Consider the following 24,473-nt stretch of genomic DNA (forward strand, 5'->3'; position numbering starts at 1 on the left):
ATAAGTTAATGATCGACGTTAAATTATTTCTTAGGATCCAATTCTTCGACGATCTGGAATGTATACCGTAGCCATGGCTTATTGCGGCTCAGGTAACAACAAAGCTATTCGACGCCTGCTACATGTTGCCGTAAGTACTCTGACCTTTCTTGGATAGAGATGGAAGGGAAAGTTTACATGTGGATACTAAATGTCTTGGTGACTGCACCACCCACACCAGATGACCGCCCCCACTGGTCTCAGGTTCAGAGTCTCATTCATTGGACACAATCAGCCATAACCCAGCAGCAGGTTCATTAGCTTTTCAGAAGGATATAGGACAGGATAACAGTCAGTTTGAATGGAAGTCCTTAAAGTCTCAGGTACAACTTCTGAAGCCCTGTTCCAAGGGGCACCTGTATTTGTAAGGAACAAAACCACATGAATGTGTGCAGGCATCCCAGGATAGGGAGGTTTAATGAACAGTAGGAACAACTTTTCTTTACAGCCTTTGAAGTTAGCTTCTAGGTCCTCCTAAGGACATGCTCTACTACAAGAGACACATTGCACAGGAAAGCCAGTGCCCTGTTTTCAAACAGGCTTTTTCTTTTCATATTCACTCAATCCAGATCTAGTTTATCAACAATAAATAATGTGCCTGATAACACAGTGGACTTATGTCTCAACTTAGTAAGTTTCTGCCATCTTGGTGCTGGGAGAAGGTAAACCCAAGGTCATCCTTCCCATGCAGAAAGGGTTTAGAACTATTATTATTTCTTTTTTCCTAGATAGTCACACCCCACAGTATTTATTAGTTATTATTTATCAGTGCAGCATGTGGTATATTCTAAATGTTTGTATTTTGCTTGAGTTTAGGACATAGGTTTTTTTTTTAAAATAACTTTGGAGGGAGGAATGGTTAGATTTTCAATGTGGCTACAAAAGCCATGGCGCAACTGAAATAGTCTTTAGAAGTAGCCCTGAATCTTAAACTTCATGAGACTTTAAAGGCTTCTAAGCTTTGAAATGAAGAAATTCTCAGATGAATTTTTCTAAATTGGGGAAAAACATTGTAATAGAGGAACACCATAGTTCCCCCTTATCTATGGGGTGTAATTTCCAAGACCCACAGTGGGTGCCTGAAACTGCAGATAGTACTGAAACATATACTATGTTTTTTCCTATACGTACATACATACCTATAATAAAGTTTAATTTATAAATTAGGCACAGTAAGAGAATATCTGAATTGCCAGCATCACTACTCTTGTGCTTTGGGGCCGTTGTTAAGTAAAATAAAGATTATTTGAATTTAAGCACTGCAGTTCACATTGGTCTGATAACTGAGAGGGCTACTAAGTGGCTAATGGATGGGTGGTATATACAGCTTGGATACGCTAAACAAAGGGATGACTTACACCCCAGGCCGGACAGCGTGGGAAGTCGTTAGAGTTCATCATGATACTCAGAGTGACATGCAATTTAAAACTTATGAATTGTTTATTTCAGGAATTTTCCATTTAGTAAATATTTCTGACCATAGTTGACTATAGGTAACTAAAACTCCTGAAAGTGAAACCGTGGATAAGAGGGGTCTACTGTAAAATACTAATGAGATCTACTTTACATTTGAATGATGTGGGCCTCGCATATCAGTTTCTTCTTGTAATACAGTGCATGTAATACAATGTATGTAGTAATAGAATGCATATAGTATAATGTAATCCCCCTTTAAAATTTTTCCTAGGTAAGTGATGTTAATGATGATGTCCGGAGGGCAGCAGTAGAATCACTTGGGTTCATCCTCTTCAGGTAATAATTTCTAACTTCTGATTCTATATATATTCCATTTCTATTTGTAGTTAGTAATTAAACAGAAACTAAATATCTGAGGAATATGTCTAGGTTCAGAGTGACAACCATTTAACAATACAGTTAGTACTGTTGATCTGAAAAAGAAACCAGTATGTTTTGAGAGTCTGAGAACCTGTTTGAGAAGTAGTATTCCTAGTCCCATGTGTATTGGTAATTCAAACGAATGCTGTCTCTCACACAGGCTTGTAGAGTACTTGAAGCCCTTTAATAAGAGTAAATGGTAATGGGGTTTGTCTAAATGCAAAAGAGTGAAAATTTGCAGATTTAAAAAAAATTATTTTGAATTTGCACATTTGGAAATGTCCTTGGGAGTATAGTATGGTTGTGATTTAGAGGACACACTCTGAAACAAACCTGCCAGGGTTGAATATTGGTTCTGCCACTTGCTAGCTGAGTGACTTTGGGCTTGTTATTTAGCCTCTTTGAACCTTGGATTCCTCATCTGTAAAATGGGTATAAAAATAGTACCTAAGACTGTTTTCTGACAGTTAGGTGAATTAATATATCTAAAGCCCTTAGAATGGTATCTGGCTCTAGTAAATGATATTTGTGTGTGTGTGAGTGGTGGCAGTTGTAATAATGGTGGTAGATGCAGTAGTATTTCTTATAGTAGTTCTTCTTACTGCCTGCTTGTCTCCAGTCTCACGGACCACGGTTTTTTTCTGCCAAGATACTTTATCATAAAAGGCAAATTAAAAGTACTTCTTTTAACTTTTTTTGGATACTGCCTATTATGGCTTATTTGTGATGAAATTGCACAAGAAGTTCCATGTAAGATGAGTTTCATGTCCTTTTAATCTCTGGTCTAGATTTTCTAGCCCAAGTTTTGGGGAGTGAACTTTTGTTGTAAAGACTGTAATGTAATTCAACAAATATTTCTTAAACATTTACTGTGAACTGGTTAGAGGATTTTCTCTAAGATGCTAGATAGGAAGTTACCCATTTACTGCAGGCAGTAAATATTTTCTTCCTATTGTGGATAAAAATGTTGAATAAAACAGCAAAGCACAGACCCATATGGCATGCAAATAGGTTTCACCTTATACCAGTCGATTTTATTGAATGAGGTTGTTCAACAAAATACTAATCTCCTTTACTGTATTATCCTCTAACTCTCATTTGTCCAGGTTGTTCACAAAGACACTAGAGAGCTTTATTAAGTCCTAAAAATGTAGTATTTGTACCGTTCCATTAGTCTGTATCCCCAAAACTGGGTATGTGATTAGTTGGTTATGGTTCTTAGTAAATCCATAGAAGTGTCAGATGTTCATTGATTCCTTTTCTAAGATCTGATAAAACCTATTTGTATTAAGCTATTGCACGTTTTCCCTAAAGATCTACAACAGACCACACACTTAAATTTCTTGAATCCTATCTCTTTTTTCTCTTTTTGAACATCAGAATATTTAGCCACTTACAAACCTTTTGTACCATTGCCATTTTCTGTTTTTCCTCAGATTTGTCAGCAGTGGTTCTATAATGACGTTCACAAGTTCCATTTCAGGGAGGTGATTCATTTAGTTAAGAGACATGAACTCATTTAAGGCAGCCAGTCTCTCCACCTATTTTGCATTTTGATCGGTCTTAACAATGTTACTTTTTACTTTCTAGTCTAAAAATCTTTCTCCTGAGACAAAAGATAGAAGGAAAACAGAAGTTGAGTAGTTCTGTTTCCTTCCTGTCATTTTTGGTGTATCATTCTAGCCAACCTGTGACCCTAACTTTTCCTTATTTTTGCTCTAGAGTTTAGACACAACTGAAAAACAAAAACAGATGATTTTATTATTGCCATTCAGGGAGGGTTTTTTTTTTTTAATTCTTGGAAAACTAGATAATTTTTGTATGGAAAGTATATTCTTTTAGGTATACCCAGAGTAAATAATTGGCTTGTATAATGGTCCTGATATGGTCTCTTCCTTTGTTTTATTTATTCATTGTTGACTACTAACTCTTCCTATTAGTCACTTTATATTTTATATCATATAAGTTAGTCACCTAGTGTGTAAATTCTACCACATAAGAAGTTGAGATTTCATGAAAACTGTTTTTCTTCCCTTTTAACCTGACAGTGCTTTTGTTCTCTAATTAACAGAATTCATTTCAGCCCTTGTATTTCCTGAGGCTCACACAAATTCCCTGTTTCAGCAGTAGGTGTCTTCCATGAGCTGCTTTTAGGCTTTTAGGCTTTGCTGAGATCTCTGCTACCAAGGAGAGTCAGATCCAGCTAATACACTCGTTATTTCCAAGGGTTCATTCTGAGGGTTTTTGTTATGTTTTGTTTTTTAATATGTTTCTTAGAAGTAGAAACTGGAAAAGACTTTAGTGATGATTTTGTGTAAAACTTACTTCATGGATGAAGAAATTAAATGTGATCAACTTATCTAAGGAGATGCAGTTAAAACCAAGTTCTCTAATTTTAGATTAGTGTCAATTCCCTGGAGTGATACTTTTTAAGGTGAGAAATACATAAAAATCAAACAATATTCCCATTTTTGTAAGAGAAACTGAATTCTGAAATTGTTAACAAAACTTCCCATTGTCATAGAGCTAAATGGTAGAACTGAAATCAGAACAGATCTCATGATAGAACAGTGCTATCTCTACCGTACCTTTCCTTCAGAGCACCATCTTCCTGAGGGTATCTGATGGAATATTTTTATTCTCAGATTTCCTCATTAAGTTTAATGTTTGACAGGTTTCTGTCCTGTGGCCTAAGAATTAGCAAATGCTTTCTGATGTATCATCATCTACTTTTTTAGTATGCTCCATTTGATCATTTCTTCCCTATTTTTAAATGTCACTTTTAAAATAACTGCAGACATTGGGTCTCCTTGAACTGTTATTTTAAGAATTTGTTTCTTCCTAATTTTTAAACTTCTTTAAAGTGCCCTTACTGAGCACAAATACTGAAAACATGTCGGTAAACATGTATTTGTTCCTCAGCAGCTCAAGTGAAATTGTCTTTGTAGGAAGCTAAAACTTCTCATGTATATTATCTCCTTTAGTCTCAGGATAGTCCAGGGTAATATTTTCACTATTTCTTTCTCCTGATATTTGTGTGTTGTTTGTTCATAATGTATATAATAAAAAATAGAAAATTATATTGAAAAACATTTTTGCCAAGTTGAAATGAACCTAGAACATTTTATCTGTGATGAGTGCATCCATTGTTGTCAGTCTGTCAGCAGATTTTATTATTATCACAACTCTTTGTACAGTACTGTGCTTGGCATTGACTGAAACTCTGTTGGAATTGAACATAATCTGAATGATTTTAACGACATTAGAAAGGAAAATGAGGAAAGAAGTTAAAAGAAGTATTGGTTTTTATATACCTATTGAAATTAAGTTGCTCTAATGATGAACAAGCTGATGATCTGATATAGACCTTTTTTAAAATTAGATTATCTTGGAGATCCCTGGTCATCTTTGCTATGGCTTAGCTATTACAATATGAAACAGTATTTCTCAATTTATATATTAACGTGCTTGCAGATATGGATGGATCTTGCAAGATGAGAGGGAAATTCGTCGTGTGGATATTTTTTAGACCACAGGAAATGGTTTCTTGAATATAAAAATGTTGCATCATCATAGATCTTTAGCATTTGAAAGAACCCTAGCAAACAATTACCACCAGATGCATGAATCATCTTTACAGTATCTCCATTTACAGTTTCATATGAATTTGATACACGTTCTCTGTATGCTGTTCTCTGTTTTTGCCTCAGTGTCTGGGTTCTATAACTTCCTTACTTTATTTGACTTTTTAATTCTACTTTCTATGTATTTGTTTTCCCCTCTCAATTAACAGTAAATGTGGAATAGAATGAAAGGGGTTTTTCTTTTTTAATTATTCTTGTAAAGAGATACAATCTATTCCCTTTCTTTGAAGACAGGACTATTAAAGAAAGTCTCTTTGTTGCCATAGGGGTAGTTAGCTTCTGAGATTTGCTTTTAAATATAGGTTTCTTTAAAATGTTTTAAAATAGAAATATCAGTTATATATCAAGATACACTAAAAATTTTGTGCTATGTTGTATGTTTTCAGGAATAGTTTGTATATCGGAGTTATATTTCTTTTTCTAGAATCTTCTGGAAATATAGAATGACCTCATTAACTATAGAAAGCTCTCTCAACTAACTATAAGCAAAGAGATTTTTTTTCCCCAGGAATTGATGCTAAATAGATGAAAGGTTTTACAGTTAATTCTGTAGACGTACATATGTTTAAGCACATATGCAAGTTTGAAGTCAGTATGGCACATGTGTGAAGATAGTCCTTCTAATCTAGATTATCTAGCTGGTAGACCTTGCCCAGTGAGATTGCTATCTCTAGTAGTTAAATTTTCTGAAACAATTTTATATGCCATTAGATACATAAGATGTGGTTTGGAATACTGTTAGAGTGATAACGCAGTTTGGAATACTTAGAGTGATATATGAAAATGTACTCTCTGACTTGACAAGAATATAAATCTTAACGTATACTAAGTGGTTCATATGAGAGACTAAATCCAAAATAGAAAAGAATGAAATTTTTTTAGGAATGTAAATTATTTTGCCTCTTATTTTGAGGTAGTCCACCCTTAACACTGCTAAAAAATCTTAGAGTAGTGGGGAAAAGTGCCTCAAGTGTTGATGATTTAGGAGTTAAATTTGTAAGATATACTCTTTCTGGCAGATAACATAGAGCCCATAAGATCTGTGTATTGGAATCGTGTTCTAAGAAAGGCCATTTGGATCCTATATACCTGCTTCACTTAGGCTGAGCTTCTCCATAGCCAGTACATTTCTTGTGATAATTTTCTTAAACCATGTTGCCTGGAGAGAAACTGATGGAGCAATAGGTTAATGCATAAGAATGGGTCAGTCTGAAAAAGAAAGGCTAAGATTGGGCTGTCTTCACTGCAGATTCCCTCAGCCTAAATTTATTCACCGTTTATGGGAGTACCATAAAAATAAAATGTCAAAGGTAAATAGACTTGGCTTTACAGAGATTTACAGTCTCACATGTACTCATCCCCATAAGAACCCAGTGAAATGTAGATGAGAAAATTGAAGCTTAGAGAAGTTAAGTATTTTTTGTAAATTCAGTCAGTTAGCTAGTAAATGGCACAGATTGGATTTATTCCAGATTTAGCAATGCAAAGAGAAATAACAAAAGGGTGAATAAAAAATTTTGTACCAGAAGTTGTCTTTGGGCAAGCTTGGACAACCATGATCTCAGTTTATGAAGTCGTTAAAGTTCCTGAATTGATGACCAGTGCCTCCAGTTTGCACACGTTCTTTGAGAAACATAAGGAGGTTCAGGTACCCAAGAGTGATTTCATTTGCTTTCTCCTCCTCCTCCAGTAGACCCATCCCTGCTGAGTAGATGTCTGGTGTCAGCCGTTTAACAAAGAGCTCTAGTTCTAAGATCCTGTTATTTTATGTGATATCCAACTATTGGCCTCCCTACCCTTCCATCAAAACAGTTTCCTGATCAATTCAAAATTGTGACTACATTTAACTAAGCTACACCGTAAATGGAAATCTTAGCTTACCTTCAGTTGTGATCATTATTTTATGCTCTTATTTTTAGTCCTCTGTTCCTGTCACTATTGTTCTGTGTTATGCCGTATGCTTTTAAAAAAGGCCTTGAAGACAAGGTTAATCCTTGCTTGTTTTATTTCATTCTTAGTATAGCTTTGCATGCAGTTAGGAACTAGATAAATTCTTACGGTGACATTGGGGTTTTTTTTCAGTCTGAAATTTATTGATTTATTTAATTTTATTTCATTTGAATATCTTAACATTTAACCAGCATGCTGGATTGTTTTAATTTGCAGCTATACAAAATTATTTTTTCATGGAATAATTTTGCCCAAATAAAGAAAATTAGATAATCTTACCATCTAATTCTTAATTTAAAGAGATGATTTGATACATCATATAAAGTTTTTCTTTGTATAATTCTTGGTATATTTACATCTTTATCATCTTACTCATCTTATTGGTTAGATAAAAACTGGGCCATTACTGCTATACATAACTGATTTGCTCTTCAGTTTTATCACCTTCATTTTCAGTGAGGAGAAGTGTATCTAGTAAAATGACTGATGAAGACTGAATGGTTGAACTTCGGAGCCTCATTGGGCTCTGGTACATGGCAGGATTGATGCCATTTCGCATTCCATGTTTCATGAAAAACTTAGAGTTCTCTGCCATTGGATTCCGGAAGTAGATATTACTGGAGCATTTTCTAAGAGTTTTTGCTGATTTTGTGGCCCGGTAATTGCAGGTGATGTATCGGCGAAATGCATCCCGAAATGTCTTGTTGAAGAGGGTGTAGACCAAAGGATTCACCCCTGAGGAAACATAGCCTATCCACACAAATATCTCCAGGAGCATGTTGAGAGTAGTCTGGTTGCAGGAATCGCATAAAACTAAAGTTACATTTGTAATAAAAAAGGGGCACCACATAAGCAAAAAGAGGAAAAACACTATCCCTAGAACCTTTGATGCTCTCTGTTCATTGGAAATGGTCTGCACTGACTTTTTTCCTACTGTGGACATTTTTCGCGTAAGTATGTCATCACTTGCATTGGGCAGAGTTTTGTCCTTTTGAGAACCATCCAGCATTGCTACTTTTTCTGGGGATGAGTAAGGTGTTTCATCCTTTCGGAATACTGTGGACACAGTCAACCATGTTAAGCGTTGAGGTGGCTTGTTTTTGAGCAAGTAAGCTTTCTTCTGTAAAGCATGGATAGTAAGAAAGTAGGTGACAATCATGATTGCCAGGGGTGTAAAGAAGGAAGCCAGTGAGCCAAAGAGCATGAAATTGCCGAAACGATCCTTTGTCAGCCCACAAGTGATGTTGTTTGGGTTACTCACGTCATTTTCTATCCCTTTAATAGGGACCGGAATGGCAATGCCTAAGGAAGGGGAAACAAGATAAATTGAGTTACTTTATGACCTTTGACTCTTAGATTAGGTCTTTTTAGAGTTTATCTTAGTGACTTTATGGTGTTAGTGTATTATAATTCTGGTACCCATAATGTGGAACTTGTCAAAGCGCTTAATCAAAGGAAGAGTTGACAAATAGAACCTAAATCAGCAAGCCTGCTGTTTTTTTTTTTTTTAATATTTTATTTGTTACTATGTTTTGGTGGGAATGGGGAAGGTAATTAAGTTTATTTATTTGTAGAGAGTGTATTGGGGACTGAACCCAGAACCTCGTGCATGCTAAGCATGCGCTCTGCCCTTTGAGCTATACCCTCCCCCAAGCCTGCTGTTTTTTGAAGAGATTGGCCAGTGGTTTCAGTTTTATAATTAAAGTTTCCCTAAAAGTACTGTATATCTAGGGGATGTCTTCATTTATTCTCCATTTCTCATAATCTGTTGTTTGTTGATCTATTCCAGGCTAAGGAAAGGAATTCAGAAGAGAAGGTGCTTTTATCTTAATTTCCAATGTAGCTGAGCTTAAGTGACTTCAGAGTACATTCGTTCAGCATCTTAATAATGAATAGATAACTATTTTATCTTTGAGGTTGTATAGTTTCATTTAACAGACAGTTTTATCTTCTGATATTTGTGAATGTCTTTTAACCTTTTCTTTCTGACTTCTTAGGAAAAACTAAGGGTTCTTTTTTTTTTAATGCTACTTAAAATTTTGAGAGTATGTGAATTATGAAATTTATTTTCAAGATTGAGGGTTCCTCTAATAGGAAAGACATGTACCTCACGCTAATTTTCTTATACTTTAAATACCATGAAATAGGTATTTAAATATGATCTTGCTTAGTGAAGTAGCTTATTAGGAAGACAACAGAAAGGTTAACCTGAATGCTTTCTCTTTGAAACAGCAGATATTTAAAAATAAATCTGAATTCATTGATCTTTAGACACCTCTAGAATCCTTAAGGGTATCATAAAAAAATTCACTTATATGAATCTAAAAGTACTCCTATCATCTGTACAGCCTTTTTATGGTAGCAGAGAGACCTTGACAAGAATATTTTCCTCAAACTCTTTCTGATGGATGCCACTGCTTTTTCTACTTTTCCTCAGGTACACTAGCAGAAAGAAGATTTTGTATACTGTATACTTAATGTTCTATACTAGGGGTCAGCAAACCATAGCTCAAGGGCCAAATCTGGCCTGCCTTCTGTTTTTCTAAGTAACATTTTATCAGAACACAGCCATACCCATTTGTTAATGTATTCTCTGTGGCTGATTTTGTTCTCCTGCTGCAGAATTGAGAAGTTTTGACAGAAACCATATACAGTCGGTAAGATCAAAATATTTACTATCTTGACCTTTATGGAAAAACTTAGCTGACACCTCCTCTGCCCTGTTACTTTCAGGTAATCATTTCACTGCTCTCCCCCTCAAAACATTTCCCTTTTAAAGTTTGTTTAATCTACTTATACCGTTCTATTCTCCATCTGAGTCGTCTACCAATCTCTAGGACATGTGTTTGTCTTCCTTAATGGTTTCAGCCCCTTGCTGTAGTCTTCTCTCCACTGTTCCATTGCTGTCGTCTCCCATGACTTTATCCCATTGATGACCCTTCTAACCCCTAATTTTATATTTCTTGAATTTTTCAACTCTAATTATTATTTGCACTCCTGAAACCATTCATAAGTCCACTTAAAAGTATCCCAAATCTAAAATCATGAACTCTGATATATCCCTTTTTTGTCCTGCTACTCTTCATCACTGTAGAACTTCTTTTCTGCTATCTTGACCTCTAGTCCATCCTTCTTTCTCTATTTTCACATTCCATTAACTCCCATCCAGGCTCACATTACCTCCTCAACCAGCTTGCTGGTCAGTAATACTTAAGTTTTCATTGTTTTAAACCCTTACCCTCTAATTCTCCTTTCATACCTTACTTGTTATTGGGTGTTACCTGGCATAACTGTAAATCCAGAAAAAGGAAGTGAGCTCTTTTTAGCTCTTTGCAAAATTGAAAACTGAACTAACCCTGTTATCTGCCTTTTCTTTTACAAAGTTACTAGATTGTCACTGGTACATTTTCTTATTTATCTTTGTATTCTTAGTACCTCACATATCATAGGTACTCAGTATACATTTGATCAATTTATAAATTCATGTAATCTCGCCTTGAGATAGCATTTCTACCAGCAAGCTGTTTATTGGCTTGATATTTCAGTTTCAAATGTTTTCATTCTTAAGGATCCATTTTTCCTATTTTCTCCCTACTATTGCTCTATTCCCCCCAGTGTACCCCAACACATACACCTCACACCGTCTTCCTTTCCTCCTTCTTCATTATACTGAACTTACCAAAAAGATAATGGATTGTTTGACATGAACTTCTTCAGTTTTCTGTCTCTCCACTTTAAATTTTGGTAATTGTCATCCATTATCTCCCATGCCCTTTCCCTAGCTTCCGTTTTAAGGACCTCTTCTGTTCTGTCAATCAGTCTTTGTCCTCAAAACTAGATTTATCTCAGTGCCTGCAGATATCTATATTCTAAATAAACTTTTCCTGGACCCTTATGTCTCCCCAAGCCAGAGTAGTAATACTCCTTACTTTGACCTCCAAACTTTTGAAAAGAGGGGTGGCTTTGGTATGCTTTATTCCAGGATTGTAAAGGGTCATTTTCAGTGTCTTTCTTTCTTGTTTTTTTTAGCCCAAGTATTCCTTTTTCTGATTAGAGAAAAATCACATCCTTTTCTTGCTTTTCTTTTAGCATTTTAGGTCTCTTTTGATTCTTTTTCTCTTTAAATTTTTTCTTACTAGGAGAAAGTGAATCTGCTGGTCAGACTGTTAATGGTCATAGTAACTATTGTGAATCTGTTTGTTTTTCTGATACTAACTTATAAGAGATTTGAGTTATCATTTATGTTGTACTTCATGCTAAGATATTCTAATATAGCGGCTATCTTTGAGCATCAAAGATGGATGCAGGGACATAAAACAGAAGCATGATTCTTCCAAAAATCATTTCTGAACATCATTTGTATCTCTCTTAAATCTTCTAATTAAACATGTTCAGAACACTTAAGCAGACACTAATGCTTTTAGTCTGTATACATAGTGGCTTCCAGGATGAATATATGAACTTTGATACCTGCATACAAAATATTTGGGTTTTTGTTTTTTTTTTTTGCTTTTCCTGTTTATCTTCTTAGATGTGATTTAAGGTGCATTTCAATTTTTTTTGTTACTTTAATAAAATTTTGGGATTCTGCATGCTATTTAGACCTTAATGATTGGTTGACAAATATGAAAACTGTTACTACATTTAGTCTTACTGCATGTCAAAATTAAGCCATGAACTTTTCTGCTTTTTCATACTTTTTGCTTATATTATGGTTTAGAAGCTGTAAGATGAATGCAGTGTCATAAGGAGCTTGTATTGGTGTATCAGTGTCTACCAGACCTGGTAATTTCCTAGTCAAATGGAACCAAAGACTATATACACCACCCCAAACCCTGACGTTCCCCACATACCAATTGAAATTAACCACACCACTGTGATCTTGATGAATGCTGTACCTCGTGAGTTACATTGATTGGCCTGGATTGGCTTTTTGATGGCTATGTAACGATCCACTGAAATGGCACAAAGATGCATGATGGATGCAGTAGAAAAAAGAACGTCAAGAAATAACCAGGCAGGGCATAGAACAAGTGGGAGGGGCCACATAGCCTCTGAAAGAAAGAAAAAACAAAAACATTTTCTGCAAAATGGCAACCTTGAATCTGCAGTTTTTAAGTGATACATATTTTTTTAACTTTTTCTTCATTCATCTGGAATTTTATGACTTAACTCCACAAGATAATGTTTAACTTCAGATAATGGAGTCAGTAATATTAAATGTATTTCTGTAGGTGTTACCTTTTTTTTTAATATTTAATTTGTGTGTGTGTGTTGGGGGGAGATAATTAGGTTTGTTTGTTTGTTTATTAATAGAGGTCCTGGGGATTAAACCCAGGACTTCATGCATGCTAAGCACATGCTCTACCACTGAGCTGTACCCTCCCCCTGATGGTACTCCTTTTAAGTACATTTTGTTTTGTATAATAATTACAACTCTTTTCCTAAATCAGCAGTTTAGCATTTTTAGCATAGCATTATTTTAACCTTTGCTCTTTTGTCTATTCCTTTTGTGATCTTTGAAAAATTTATAGTTTTGCAATTGGAACTTAACCTTGCTTTTCAGATAAAATTTACTTTTAAGCTGCCATTAATATTAAAAAAAACAAATTTTTTTACCGAATAGAGGAAGCAATATAATGTGGCAAAAAAAATATTAGAATGGGAGTCTCACTAATGCCTGGGATCGCTCACTTCTGGCAATAAGTAGCAGCATGATCCTTGTTTATAGCAAACTCTAATTTGGTTAAATAATTAAATGGAATGACTTGAGTTTTCTTTTTGACAGAAATAGTTCTTAAATAAAGTTTGCAAAAGGAATGGCTTCACATTATCCTGAAGAAAAGTGGATTATTACCCTTCCATATTCCATCCTTCACTCCAGGCACTGGAGATGTAATAAGCAAAACAGTCTTTTGGTTTAAAAAGAAACTCTCATTATTAGGCATAGTCCTTAATTTATTTAACAAACTCTTATTTAAAAAGCACTTACTCTACTCCTCGTACAGTTTTAAGCACTTTAGAAATACTAACTTTTTTTTAAAAATTCAGGTTTGGGGTATGGTATTGAATATTCTACATAGTTTTCCAATAAATTTTCTTAGACAAGTATCCATACGTATATGAATTTTATATACTAAACATATACCCACTACATACATGTTTGCAGTTTCAAAGTAACTAAAATTTATAATAGAATATGCCCTAGAATATTTCAGTTAGAATCCTTTTTACCAACACACACACACAGATTTTAGAACTTGCTATAAAAAAGCAAATTGCTCCTCTGTAGAACAAATGTCATACATACGAGATTATCTAAACCTTTTTATGGTTTAATTGTTGTATGTCCACTGACTAAATGTAACTTTCTTTTCTTTTCCTTTTTGCAAGTGTATCTGACTTTGTCAGCTATAAAATGATTAAACTAATTGAAGGGGGAACCAAGATAACCATCCCAGGATTTCAGAGCACAAAGAGACCCTTCAGTTGTAAACTGAATTCAGGAGGCCTGCCTGAGGGTGGAGAAAGGTTAGCATCCCAGACCAAAAAAGGACCATAATTTAGGGAAAGAGTTTTTAGGTAGACTTGAATATATTTTTTTCAAGATTCAAGAAGGATCTTACTGAAAAATATTTGGATACTTCACAAAAAAGTTAGCAAGGCTGACAAATCCACCCTTTGGTGCCTTCTGTTGTTTCCAGAGCTGGTATATGGCATTCTTAATAGGAATATTGAAATAATTCTTTTAAAACAAAATCTGTATGAATTTTTATTGAAAAGGGAGAAGTGATTGCTTGGTACTTGGTTCCATGTTCAGTAGGTTCTTTAAAAAGGCTTTAAAGCATCAAGTAGGAGTAATTTATACTTTTAAGTAAATTACTGTAATCAGACTTTATCTACTTCACTGAATTTAGGGTGGGAATAAGGAGTGGAGATGATAAATTGTAGTCATTGAGCTGGAGAGGGACCTTAGAGATTATATCACTGATTTTGCAAATGAGTGAATTCAGGTACATTTAGTCTTTGAATATGAGGGAGCATTTATTTATCAAAACTTAAATGTTAATTGAAAATGTTGTTTAGGACCTTGCCACTCAGGGTGTGCTCTTCTGGTCAGCAAAGATCAACATCACGTGGGAACTTATTAAAACTGCAGGCTTTTGGGCCTCGTGCCATACCTACTGAATAAGACTGCAGTTAAAGGAAATACCCAAGTGATTTGTATGAAGATCAGTGTTTGAAAACCACTGCTTTCTTGAAAGGGTATCTTGCATTTGCTGGTATAGAATAGGCATTCAGAATTCCTTATAAAGAGAAATCTATGGGAGATCTCTTAAAGAAATAAAATATGGCAGAGAAACTTGTGTTTAAGAAAGAATCTAATCAATTAGATTTTCTCCCTATTAGCAGTAGTATTTGGATTTCCTGTTAACTAGTGAATAGTCAAAGGCAGCAATGTATTCTTTGACCTGAGCTTAAGCAAACTAATGGTCTGAGTGAAAAGAATCATATATGACTGACACAGTTTTGCAGTGGAAACTACTTAAAGTGAGGCTGCATTTTAAACCGTCCTAAAGTTCAGATTTAGAACTGAGTAGGAAGTAGAAAAATGCTCAAGTCTAGAGGTACAACCAGAGATGTTGATCATAGTTAAGGATTTTATAAGGTGGATAATTAATGTCTTATCTCTTAGGCTTCCTGTTTTTTGTTTGTTTTTTTTTAATTTTTTTTATAAGGCTTCCTGTTTTTAAATGCATGCCCTCTATCGTCTTTTAAAGTGGGTTGCTAATAATTTAAATTTACCCGTTTAGCTACTCTAATTTTGACTTTTTTTTTTTTTAATTTAAGGTCTGGAAAATTCTAGTCATAAATCTAATAGCCATCAGCAGGAAGCCACAATAGAACTCTCATATGAAAAGTACATGTCTTTGGAATTGGGCTGTCTGACCCACATACTTCTAATTGTGGGCCTAGAGGGAAAGCTCTTTAGTGCTGATTTTAATTAAGCCTATGAAGCCTTGTTAGCCTCACTTTCCAACAGAATGAATTTATTTTATAAACTCCAATTTTGGGACAGAAAGTGGATGTTAAAATTAATGCAGATCATTAGAATTTTATTCCTTGAGTCAGTGCTTTCTTATTGTTAACAGTAGAAATGTTGAAACATGATAGAGAATTTTCTTAAAGAGACTATGAGGTTTAGGGTTGAGTGATGGATCTTTATGATTAACCTTTATGATTCCAGGTTTTATGAAACACTAGTGAATAGACTGTGTTTATGAAACTAACATAAAAGTAACAGATGACTGCATTAAATTAATCTTTTATACAAAGCTAAAAGAAAAAAGAGTTTATCTAATTGCCTAATTAGAATTCATGTAATATAATAATTTATACAAATTAAAAAGTTCCAGACATCCTCAGTTTATGAAAGGTCTTTTCTTAGTCCAGACGCTTTCATTCTGAAGTCAAGTTGGCATTAATTTGATAGGCTCTAGGTCAGAGAAGATTTTTACTATTCAGAATAACTGAAAAAGTTTACATTGGTATGGTGAGGTATGTTAACTAACTATTCAAAACCTTATGTTATTTTTATTAGGAGTTTTTAATTTGTTTTAAGGGTTTATAATTTCATTTATTTGTTGTGATGTATTATGTCTAGCTTATTTCCATAGGCACGTAATGTATTCTTTAAAGTACGGATTTACATAAAAAGGAAAAAAGTTGAAGAATCAGCCTAAGGGAAATAAGTTATCAGGTACTTAAAGTTCATTACTGTTGGAACTCTAAATTTGACTTTTTTATAAAAGCTAAGATAGAAGGGGGAAAATATTTAAATTATGTAGTATTTTTTGTCCCATAAGAAAAAAGCACACAAAATTTCTGTGAAAAAAATCCCATTTTCTACCTCTTTGCCCTGCCCACTTCGAAAGAGGAATTTAATTTCGATAAGATTTGAATAATGGCTTTTCTTTTGGCGCCTGAAGTAATTACAGATTGATAATTATAGGAGCAAAACAAGTCTTTGAGTCTTGGATTATAGACAGTTTATTATTTATAACCTTAAAAATACTAGTAGCACAAATATTTTGTTGGTTAAAATGAAGGCTTGTACACTTTAAGTACCACCATACGTAAAAGGTAGCAGAGCTGCTGTTCAGGTATGTAGGTTTCTATTTGTCTTCTAGAGAAGGTTCAACAACTTCTTAGGCCTAAGTCAAATATTTTCCTCAGAAAAGAGGTCTGGCAATAATTTCAAAGATTCATACAGTTATTGGTTAAGACCCAAGTCTGTATCATTTCATATGAAATAGAACTTTTAGAAAATATTGGGTTCTGCCTTGTCCCTCAAGAAAATTCTGTGGCCCTCCTGTTAGAGTTATTTAAGAGAAAAATGTTGTTTCTTTGCCAAATATTGAACAGTCTTGGTTGATATAATTTCTCATTTCATTTGAGAAAGCAGAAACAGGTTAAGGATGTGAATTCTAGAATCAGTTCTGAATTCAGATTTTGTCCCTGCCATTTATTTGTTTTGTTGTTCTCCCTTGTAAAATGGGGATGATAATAATAATACCAATTTTATAGAGTTACTTTGAGGATTAAATGCAATATTACATGCAAAATGTTAAGAACAATGACTGGCATAGATAAAGCACTCAATAAATGTTAGTTCTTATTACTATCATTGTTTGACAGAAACTCCCAACTAACCCAGCCATTGAAACACTCCTACTTAGAAATAATGAGCCATATCATCAGTGTAAAATCAGTACGTTTGTCTTCCTGCCTGCTGTAGCAAGAGTGCATGCATCCAATAAAACTTAAAGCTATACTTCAAAAAAGGGCATGAGAACATGTTTAACTATTTAACTTTTAATTAAATTTGTACTGAAGTTGAATTTTAACTATATGTTTTATATAGATGGCAAAGAAGAATAAATAACCTCTGTGCATTGCCATGCCTGTTTTGGGGGGGTCTGTTTTTTGGTTTGAGGTTGTTTGTTTGTTTATTTGGCTTTCTTCTTAACTGTATAGAACTGTATAAAAACCTGAATTTTTTTAAACCACAAACTCCATTACTTGATGAGATAGACTAATGTCATCTGGAACTTGTTTATCCTTTGAGCAAGTTTTTAGTTTGGAAAGCTAAGTTTATATCATTAGTTCAGAAAATAATTAATATTAATCTCTGAATCTGGGACATAAAAGATTTCCCTTTTGAGGATTTAAAAGACTATTTTTAAAGCCATTCCAAGAGGACTGTGCCTATAAAGTTCACTGAGGTAAATAGTTCATGAATGTGTTAGGGTAGGACAAATCCTAAATGGTCCTGTTGTCCAAAAACAATATATTTTCAAATATACATATTTTTTATCTCAGAGATTCTTGTTCTATATTTTTCTCCCAGAAAAGAGAGACATAGGTCAGTGTTTAAATATTTATTATGAAGCTTCTGCTTTGTTTTTGTTGCTGTTTTTTCCACCATGTTAGAGGATATGAAGTATCCTGCGGTTAGGTGTCTAATATGATAGTGTTTTAAATGTTTCGAGTGATATCTTACTTATGAAAATTTTTCCTTGCTTTTTAGAAATTTTCGCTTTCCAAAAAGAAGTGCTTATAATTGCTTTGCTCCCTTATTTAAGAATCAGAGCAGCATTTCACTGCATAAATAACTTTTTTTTCTTTTACTGCTATAATTCATTTCATCTCTGATCAAATGCATATCTAAACTAAATCATATATTTTAGTATATAAACCCTTTGCATATTGTACTAATACCTGCCAATTGTTAGTATCTAAAACGTGCTGGGCCCTACTTTACAATTTCACTAGATACCTGCAGTAGAAGATTTAGCAGAGTCATTTTAAACAGAAAAGTGATTGAACTCTGATACTGTTAAGTGACTTACCTAAGCCAATACAAGAGAACCAAAGCCTAGGTTGTCTTGCTTCAAACCCCATGTTTCAGCCATTTTATACACCCTCTTTCAACCCTACTACAGACACTTTGAATTTATCGCTCGTGAGACATGAATTAAAACTTAAGTTATAGGTCAGCCAATGACCAATGGATGACCAAATGCTATATTTTCTCCCTTTACATTTTTAATCATTTATTTAATGAGAGAAGGAAGTTCAGAGATGTTCTTAAACTGTGAATGATATCCTGTCTTTTTTATATTGGCGTATGATGTTCTGTCCTCCTTTGCGTCCTACTCAGAGGCATTTTCAAGCCTTATTTTATAAGCCACTAATCTGTGATCATGGTTTTTAAAAATTACAGACAAGACAGTAAAAAAAAAAAAAAGCTAGAACTGTAAGGTAAAGGTTAAGTCGAGTGCTCCCAGAGAGGAAGAAGTGACAGAAAAGTTGATGTAGCACTATTTATTTGAAAGACTGTGTTATACCAGTTGTCATAATCTTGGTAAACTAGAAATTCAAATAGTACATAATCAAACACTGTACAAATTATTGATTGAATAAAATGTTTCTCAGTGTAAAAGCCACTTTAAAATTTTCAGTGCTCTCCTTTTTTAAAAACAAAACTTAATTTTATTAGAATATAAAGTATCAGTGCTACTTTCATTGAATTTCCCTGAGATAACTAAATAACTTATATCACTCATAATGATAGTTAATTTTTCTATGTTGAACCAGGGACACTTTTGTTTTTACAGACTTTAGAAGTTCTGGAGATTATCCCTGTAATGAGAGAAAAATACACAAAACTACTTCTGCGTTTTAAAGTTATCAGAAATTCTTATAAATATATTAATTTAGGAAGTCTTTGTACATGTTAACATGTGAAAGGCTATCAAAAAAATCTTAGTATTTGAATCATGTCCCCATTTGTATGTGCAGTTCCCAATTTATGAATGCATCCTTTTGAAGCTTCTTAGAGGGCAACATGCATTTTCTCATACATTTACTCATAAAAATAGAATAATGTTTTCAACAATGAATTAATGCAATAATGTTTTAAATAGTAGTTAAGTTCCCAGGTTAGTTTATTTTTTTGAATCTACTAACCTTACTATACAGCTTAATTACTGATAGTGGAGGCTATGAAAGAGTTTATTTTGTAATAAAAAATTAACAGATGTTTGAAAGAATAAAATCAGGTTAAATATACATATAATAATTATTCAAGACATAGATACAAAGATAGTCTACATATTTTATGTTAAAATATGTTGGGTTTTCTGCCAACTCTTACAGCTAAGAGTATCTTGGGCCCCTAAAATTTAAATATACACAGTTTTCAGCTGCTGTATACTTACTATTTTCCTGTGGAATACATGGGATTATCACTGTTATCAGCTTTTGTGTTTTGTCAGCTCACTTTAATACCATAAAACTTTGCCTTTTAAGATTTCTTAACTGTTTACCTGTTGATTTAAGTATCTGCCACAGTATTTTGCAGATACTAGTAGATGTTTGATATTTATGGACTCATGGATTTTAAAGTTAAAATTTACTTCTGTATAACTTCTTTAGTTTCATTTATTCAATTTAATGTATCAAATTTTACAGTAGTATGAGATGAGCATTTTAATATTTTCTGTATGCGTAGCAAAGCACAGTTTAAAGAATGATTTGACGTAGTAAGTTATTATTGTTTGCACAGAGATAAGAGCTTGAATCAGTGCCTGTACAATCTTTACCAAATATGCACAAATATTCCTACATAATCCTCATTTACTTTATTTCTTTTAAACTGTATTCAGAATTATGATTGTTTAGGTTCTCCTTTAGAGTAAGATTTCTTAATTATTTTCCATGGCTATGTGTAGCACTAGTTTATTCAAAAGGTTGCAGATTTGCAAAAAGGAGGGGGATAGATAGAAAGACAATGTTAATGTTTAGAGAGTCTATTAAAGTAGTAGAACTTCATTCATTACTCCTTGTCCTGCCGCAGATTTTAAAGCCTGAGTTAAGTGTTGATTTAGAATGAGAAGTTTTAGCCTATCACCATCTGATTGTATTTGGGGGATCAAGTACTTAATTTTAGATATCTTTCTATAATTACTTATAAAAATGTAACATTTAAACCTGAATGTAAATAGTTTGAATGTCAGTTTTTCTTCACCTTCTAATATGTATTCTAGTTATCTTAACCATATAAACAATTCCAAGAAGCCCTGTCTGCTACAAAGAATCATTTTTCTTCAACAGTTAAGGAATGGAATATCAATTTATGTCAAGCATCAAATAAGTTAAATACCCTCTTAATCCTGATTCTTAGGAGCCCTCATAATTCATGATCAGAATTATTTGTGCTTACCCAGATTCTGTAACTAGAGATAATATGCATGAATCAGAAAATACTTACATCATTGAAAATCATTAATATTTTATTATAACAAGCTAAGATTTCAGTTCGCATATTTTTTATTATTGTAATAACATAGATTTTAGTCACTTATTTTAATAACTTGAGATCTTGATTCTTCTAACATGTATCAAGGACGCAGATAGATGGTCAGATATCTTAAAAATTAAACAGCTAGATCATCTCTTGGGGTTCTCTGAGCCAGACCATTCCTTCAGCAACTAAACATAATTTTTTCTTAACATGACACGTTGTAAGACTTGTGTTTAAAAGTTTCAAGTAGACAGGCTATAAAGAGATAGGACAAGACTATTTAGAACAATTGTAATTTAAATTGGGGTTTAGAGATGTATATTGGAATTTAGTGATTCAAAGATCTTGTTACTGATAATTACTCCAGGACGTTAACTGTTGCAGGAGTGTCCTAGCTATTGACTTATCAAGAAAAGAAGTATTAGTAACAGGGTAAAATGTAGGTCTGTTCTTCACTATAATTTTTAGGTAATGTATGCAGAATGTATGAATATTGCTAACTTGGATGACTTTAAATGATTTTATTAGATGGATGAGACTTGTTTCTAAGAAATTATTTTTTGCTCTTAAAACTAATTATCAACCACAGAAATGATGAAAAATGCAGGATTGTTTACTCATTGTATCTTTAAATAGTCCAAGTCCATCTTTAAAGATTAAATGAGTATCCATTTCTCTAATAGTGTATCATAGTTCTGTGGTTTGATGGCAGGAACAAAATGAAATACTTACCAAACATTATTGTCAGGAGGGCAATCGGCATCACAAACAGTCCAACCAGCAAATCAGCCACTGCCAGGGACATTAGGAAATAATTGGTAGCATACTGCAACTTTTTCTCCAGTGAAACAGCCAGAATAACAAGGATGTTTCCACCAATTGTGGGTATTATCACCATGAGTATCAGAAGAGCTGCCCAGCGCGGTTTATTTCCCTGTTCCTCACCAGTCTGTTTCATTTCCTCTGGTACTGATCCTGTCTGTAATCCAAACCAGTTAGAAGAGATTAATTGATCAAATGAGCTCTGCAAAATGTGCTGAGGAATTGTGCTTTGTTCAGATTTTCTATAAGAGAAAGCCGTTTGCTGTTTTTTATGGTTTGAACCAATTCTGGACAGTGGTCAGCATGGTCAGTAGCTAAGCTGCTCATCTGCTTTTTTAAGGCATTGTACCCATGCCAAACACTCAAGGTCAAAGTTGGCTCCTTCCTTAAAAAAAAAAAGAATTTCAAGTTCTGTAAAACGAGAGCATACGTGCATCTGTCCTTGTCTGGTAGGGAAGGCCCAAGTGCTTAGTATTCTGCAGAGGCTTCAGAAGGCTTAGTGAAAGAAACTGATAGCTGTGAAAAAACACTATTTTGGGGGTTCTCTCTCTCCCTCTTTTTTTTTTTCCTCCTGTAGATGTGGAGTTGAGTTTAAATTTGAATGCCAGAAAGGAGTTCCCCGTAGATATAAAATATGTCGGTTGCAATATGTTATTTCTTTATTTTCGAAAACCAGTTTAAAAAAACACTTGAACTTACTAGTAACCCCTCCCTTCTCAGTAGGTCTGCTCTACATTTGTAACAGTGCAGCCAATTCTGATATGCTTCGATTAATGAAACAGGAAATGTATCAATCTTTTCAGTGGTATAATGAAAACTTAGGTGTTTCCTGACCCTTAAATATCTTTTTACCTTTACTTTAGAATACATACAGAAGATTAGAAACATCAGAGCACCAAATAGTTCTGAATAAGACTTTTCATACACACTGACCACCTACCTAGGAACACTCTAAGCCCACCTGTGGTCTTAAAAAAATGATTTACCAGCTAGGAGTCCTTATTTGTAATTGGGTTTTGCCTGATCAGGTTTATTTTAATACCGCCATAAATGCTATTTTTATAAAACATTTTAGAATTCCTTCATTTTGAAAGAAGGGGGGAAATAATTACTAGGATCCAAATAATTGTTTTTACTTATTTCATCTTTCAAAGAAAGCATGTTTCTGCAACAGATATTTCCCAAATATATCACTTTATGCCAGATTTGAACCAATTCTTTTTTTGTTCTAAGTAGTAATTTTTTTCTTAGCCTTCCCAGCTTCCATGGGAAGGAGTGGAAGCTAAGAGGAAGATTAAATCATTTATTCATAAAATCTACAAATCCCACATTTAAAATCTCCCCTTTAACATTGTAAATTTTTCGGTTTGGTTTTTAAACCACTGAATAGAAATAAAAGATGATGGTAGCAGAGTTTTTGAAGGAAGAAAGAAAAGCCCCTTTAGATTAACTCTATTTTTATTTGTTAAATACTTACCTCTTACTTGTTCGTTAGTTTCCCAAGCATGTCATCTTATCTGCTCAGTAGACCTGCTTGCTGCTGTGACTGAAGTCCTCCTCCCTTTGACTTACTCTGAGCCTCCAGCACTGGTGCTTGAAAGCAGTGAAACAAATGTGTTGTATAGCTGTAAGCGTGCCAAGGAGGTTATTTCATCTTTGATACATTCATTTCCAGAGAGTAGCAGCATTCATTATAATTCATAAAATCACCAGTTAAGTATGTTGAACCAGTTCATGACCCCTATTCAAGTTATATTCTTAAGGGTTCTCTTTAATATTTGGGAGACTGTAATAAATTCTCATTTTAATGTAAGATAGTTTTGTTTTAGATAAACCCTAGGCTGTTTTTCCTATCTGAGAAAAAATAAGATACAGTCTAGAGATTCTAGAGCTTTAATTCTGTGAAGATTCTGCCCAGTGAGCCTTAAAGTGACTTCCAGAGTTCTAATTTCTACCAGTGAAACAAGATTCTTACCCAGCTTGCTGTGGAACACAATTAATTTGCTCTGGTTGCAACCTTATATAGAAGAACACAGAAAGGTCTGAATTCTACATGTATATGTAAGTTTCAGCAGAGACTTTTTCATTGCTCATTTTTAAAAAGATGACCTCTGGATTTGGGAATTGGTTCACTGGCAGTTTTTTCTTTCCACAGATAAATTGGGGAAAGTTACGATATATAATAAAAATATATTTCTGCCTTATTTCTGAAAATTAGTGTAAAAGTCTTAACTAAGCTAAGTTTTCCTTAAACTGTAGGACTGGCTTAGTATTAGAACTTAAGCATTTTCAAGGTTTCCTTTTAAAAGATCATCATAGCTCATTCATATTGTTAAATTGTTTAATTACTTCTACATAAGCAAGAGCATCTGTACCTCTTTTCTATTTCAAATTTATATTTCTTAGCTTGTGTGAAAGTTATTGGAAAATGTTTTGTTCATTTCAGTTCTACTGAGCACTTCAGATTTTATTCAGTATTTACTGCTTTATTTTAACTCAAAATTCAATATTTTAGAAAAAATATTTGCTAAGAATTTGGGGTGAAAATAAATAAAGTAATCCTCAAGAACAATCAGATAGATTGTAACGTGCCAGAATTTCTCTTCAGGAGTATGGAAATACCTTAAAATACTGCTTTATTCTGATCCACAATTTGGCTTCTGTGCTAGTGCAGGCAGATAGGTGTCTGCAAAACAAGTAATGTCACATTGAAAATAGCACCATTATATTCAATGAAAAGACTTGTATGAAATAAACCTTCATTGACTTGTATTTATAGATACATTTCTTTATTCACTGAGTATATTGCAAAA

At 33.8% G+C, this 24,473-nt stretch overlaps 2 protein-coding genes across 6 annotated transcripts in view; one reads left to right on the plus strand and one right to left on the minus strand.

Annotated features, from left to right (window-relative positions):
• The window catches only part of PSMD1 (proteasome 26S subunit, non-ATPase 1), an 80,755-nt gene that overhangs the window by 20,151 nt on the left and 36,131 nt on the right, over positions 1 to 24,473 (plus strand). For both annotated transcript variants that reach the window (XM_032480459.1, XM_032480460.1), the window contains 2 exons: positions 35 to 130; positions 1,727 to 1,791. In XM_032480459.1, coding sequence (XP_032336350.1) covers positions 35 to 130; positions 1,727 to 1,791 — 161 coding nt within the window. The remainder of the gene's footprint in view (positions 1 to 34; positions 131 to 1,726; positions 1,792 to 24,473) is intronic.
• Positions 6,717 to 23,968, minus strand: HTR2B (5-hydroxytryptamine receptor 2B). 4 transcript variants are annotated; one of them, XM_032480461.1, is made up of 4 exons: positions 23,138 to 23,966; positions 21,571 to 21,817; positions 12,368 to 12,523; positions 6,719 to 8,771 (listed from the first exon to the last, which is right to left on the minus strand). In XM_032480461.1, exons 2-4 carry the CDS (start codon positions 21,794 to 21,796, stop codon positions 7,879 to 7,881), a joined length of 1,275 nt encoding a protein of 424 aa, XP_032336352.1. In that variant the 5' UTR covers positions 21,797 to 21,817; positions 23,138 to 23,966; the 3' UTR covers positions 6,719 to 7,878. The 4 variants fall into 4 exon arrangements, with proteins under 4 accessions (XP_032336353.1, XP_032336352.1, XP_032336354.1 ...); XM_006183279.3 differs by having other exon boundaries at positions 6,720 to 8,771; positions 12,323 to 12,523; XM_032480462.1 differs by lacking the exon at positions 12,368 to 12,523 and having other exon boundaries at positions 6,717 to 8,771; positions 23,138 to 23,968.

This window comes from Camelus ferus, chromosome 5 (assembly GCF_009834535.1).
Source record: "Camelus ferus isolate YT-003-E chromosome 5, BCGSAC_Cfer_1.0, whole genome shotgun sequence".
NCBI classification, from domain to species: Eukaryota; Metazoa; Chordata; class Mammalia; order Artiodactyla; family Camelidae; genus Camelus; species Camelus ferus.

What these genes read in the sequence shown, in the direction of transcription:
- HTR2B (XM_032480463.1), bottom strand. Translation starts at nt 21,796, where the DNA reads ATGAAACAGACTGGTGAGGAACAGGGAAATAAACCGCGCTGGGCAGCT. An exon ending in CCTCCTGACAATAATGTTTG is followed by an intron (nt 12,524 to 21,570) that starts GTAAGTATTTCA and finishes TCTTTCTTTCAG; the next exon opens with AGGCTATGTGGCCCCTCCCA. An exon ending in GGTGTGGTTAATTTCAATTG is followed by an intron (nt 8,772 to 12,322) that starts GTATGTGGGGAA and finishes CCCCTTCCTTAG; the next exon opens with GCATTGCCATTCCGGTCCCT.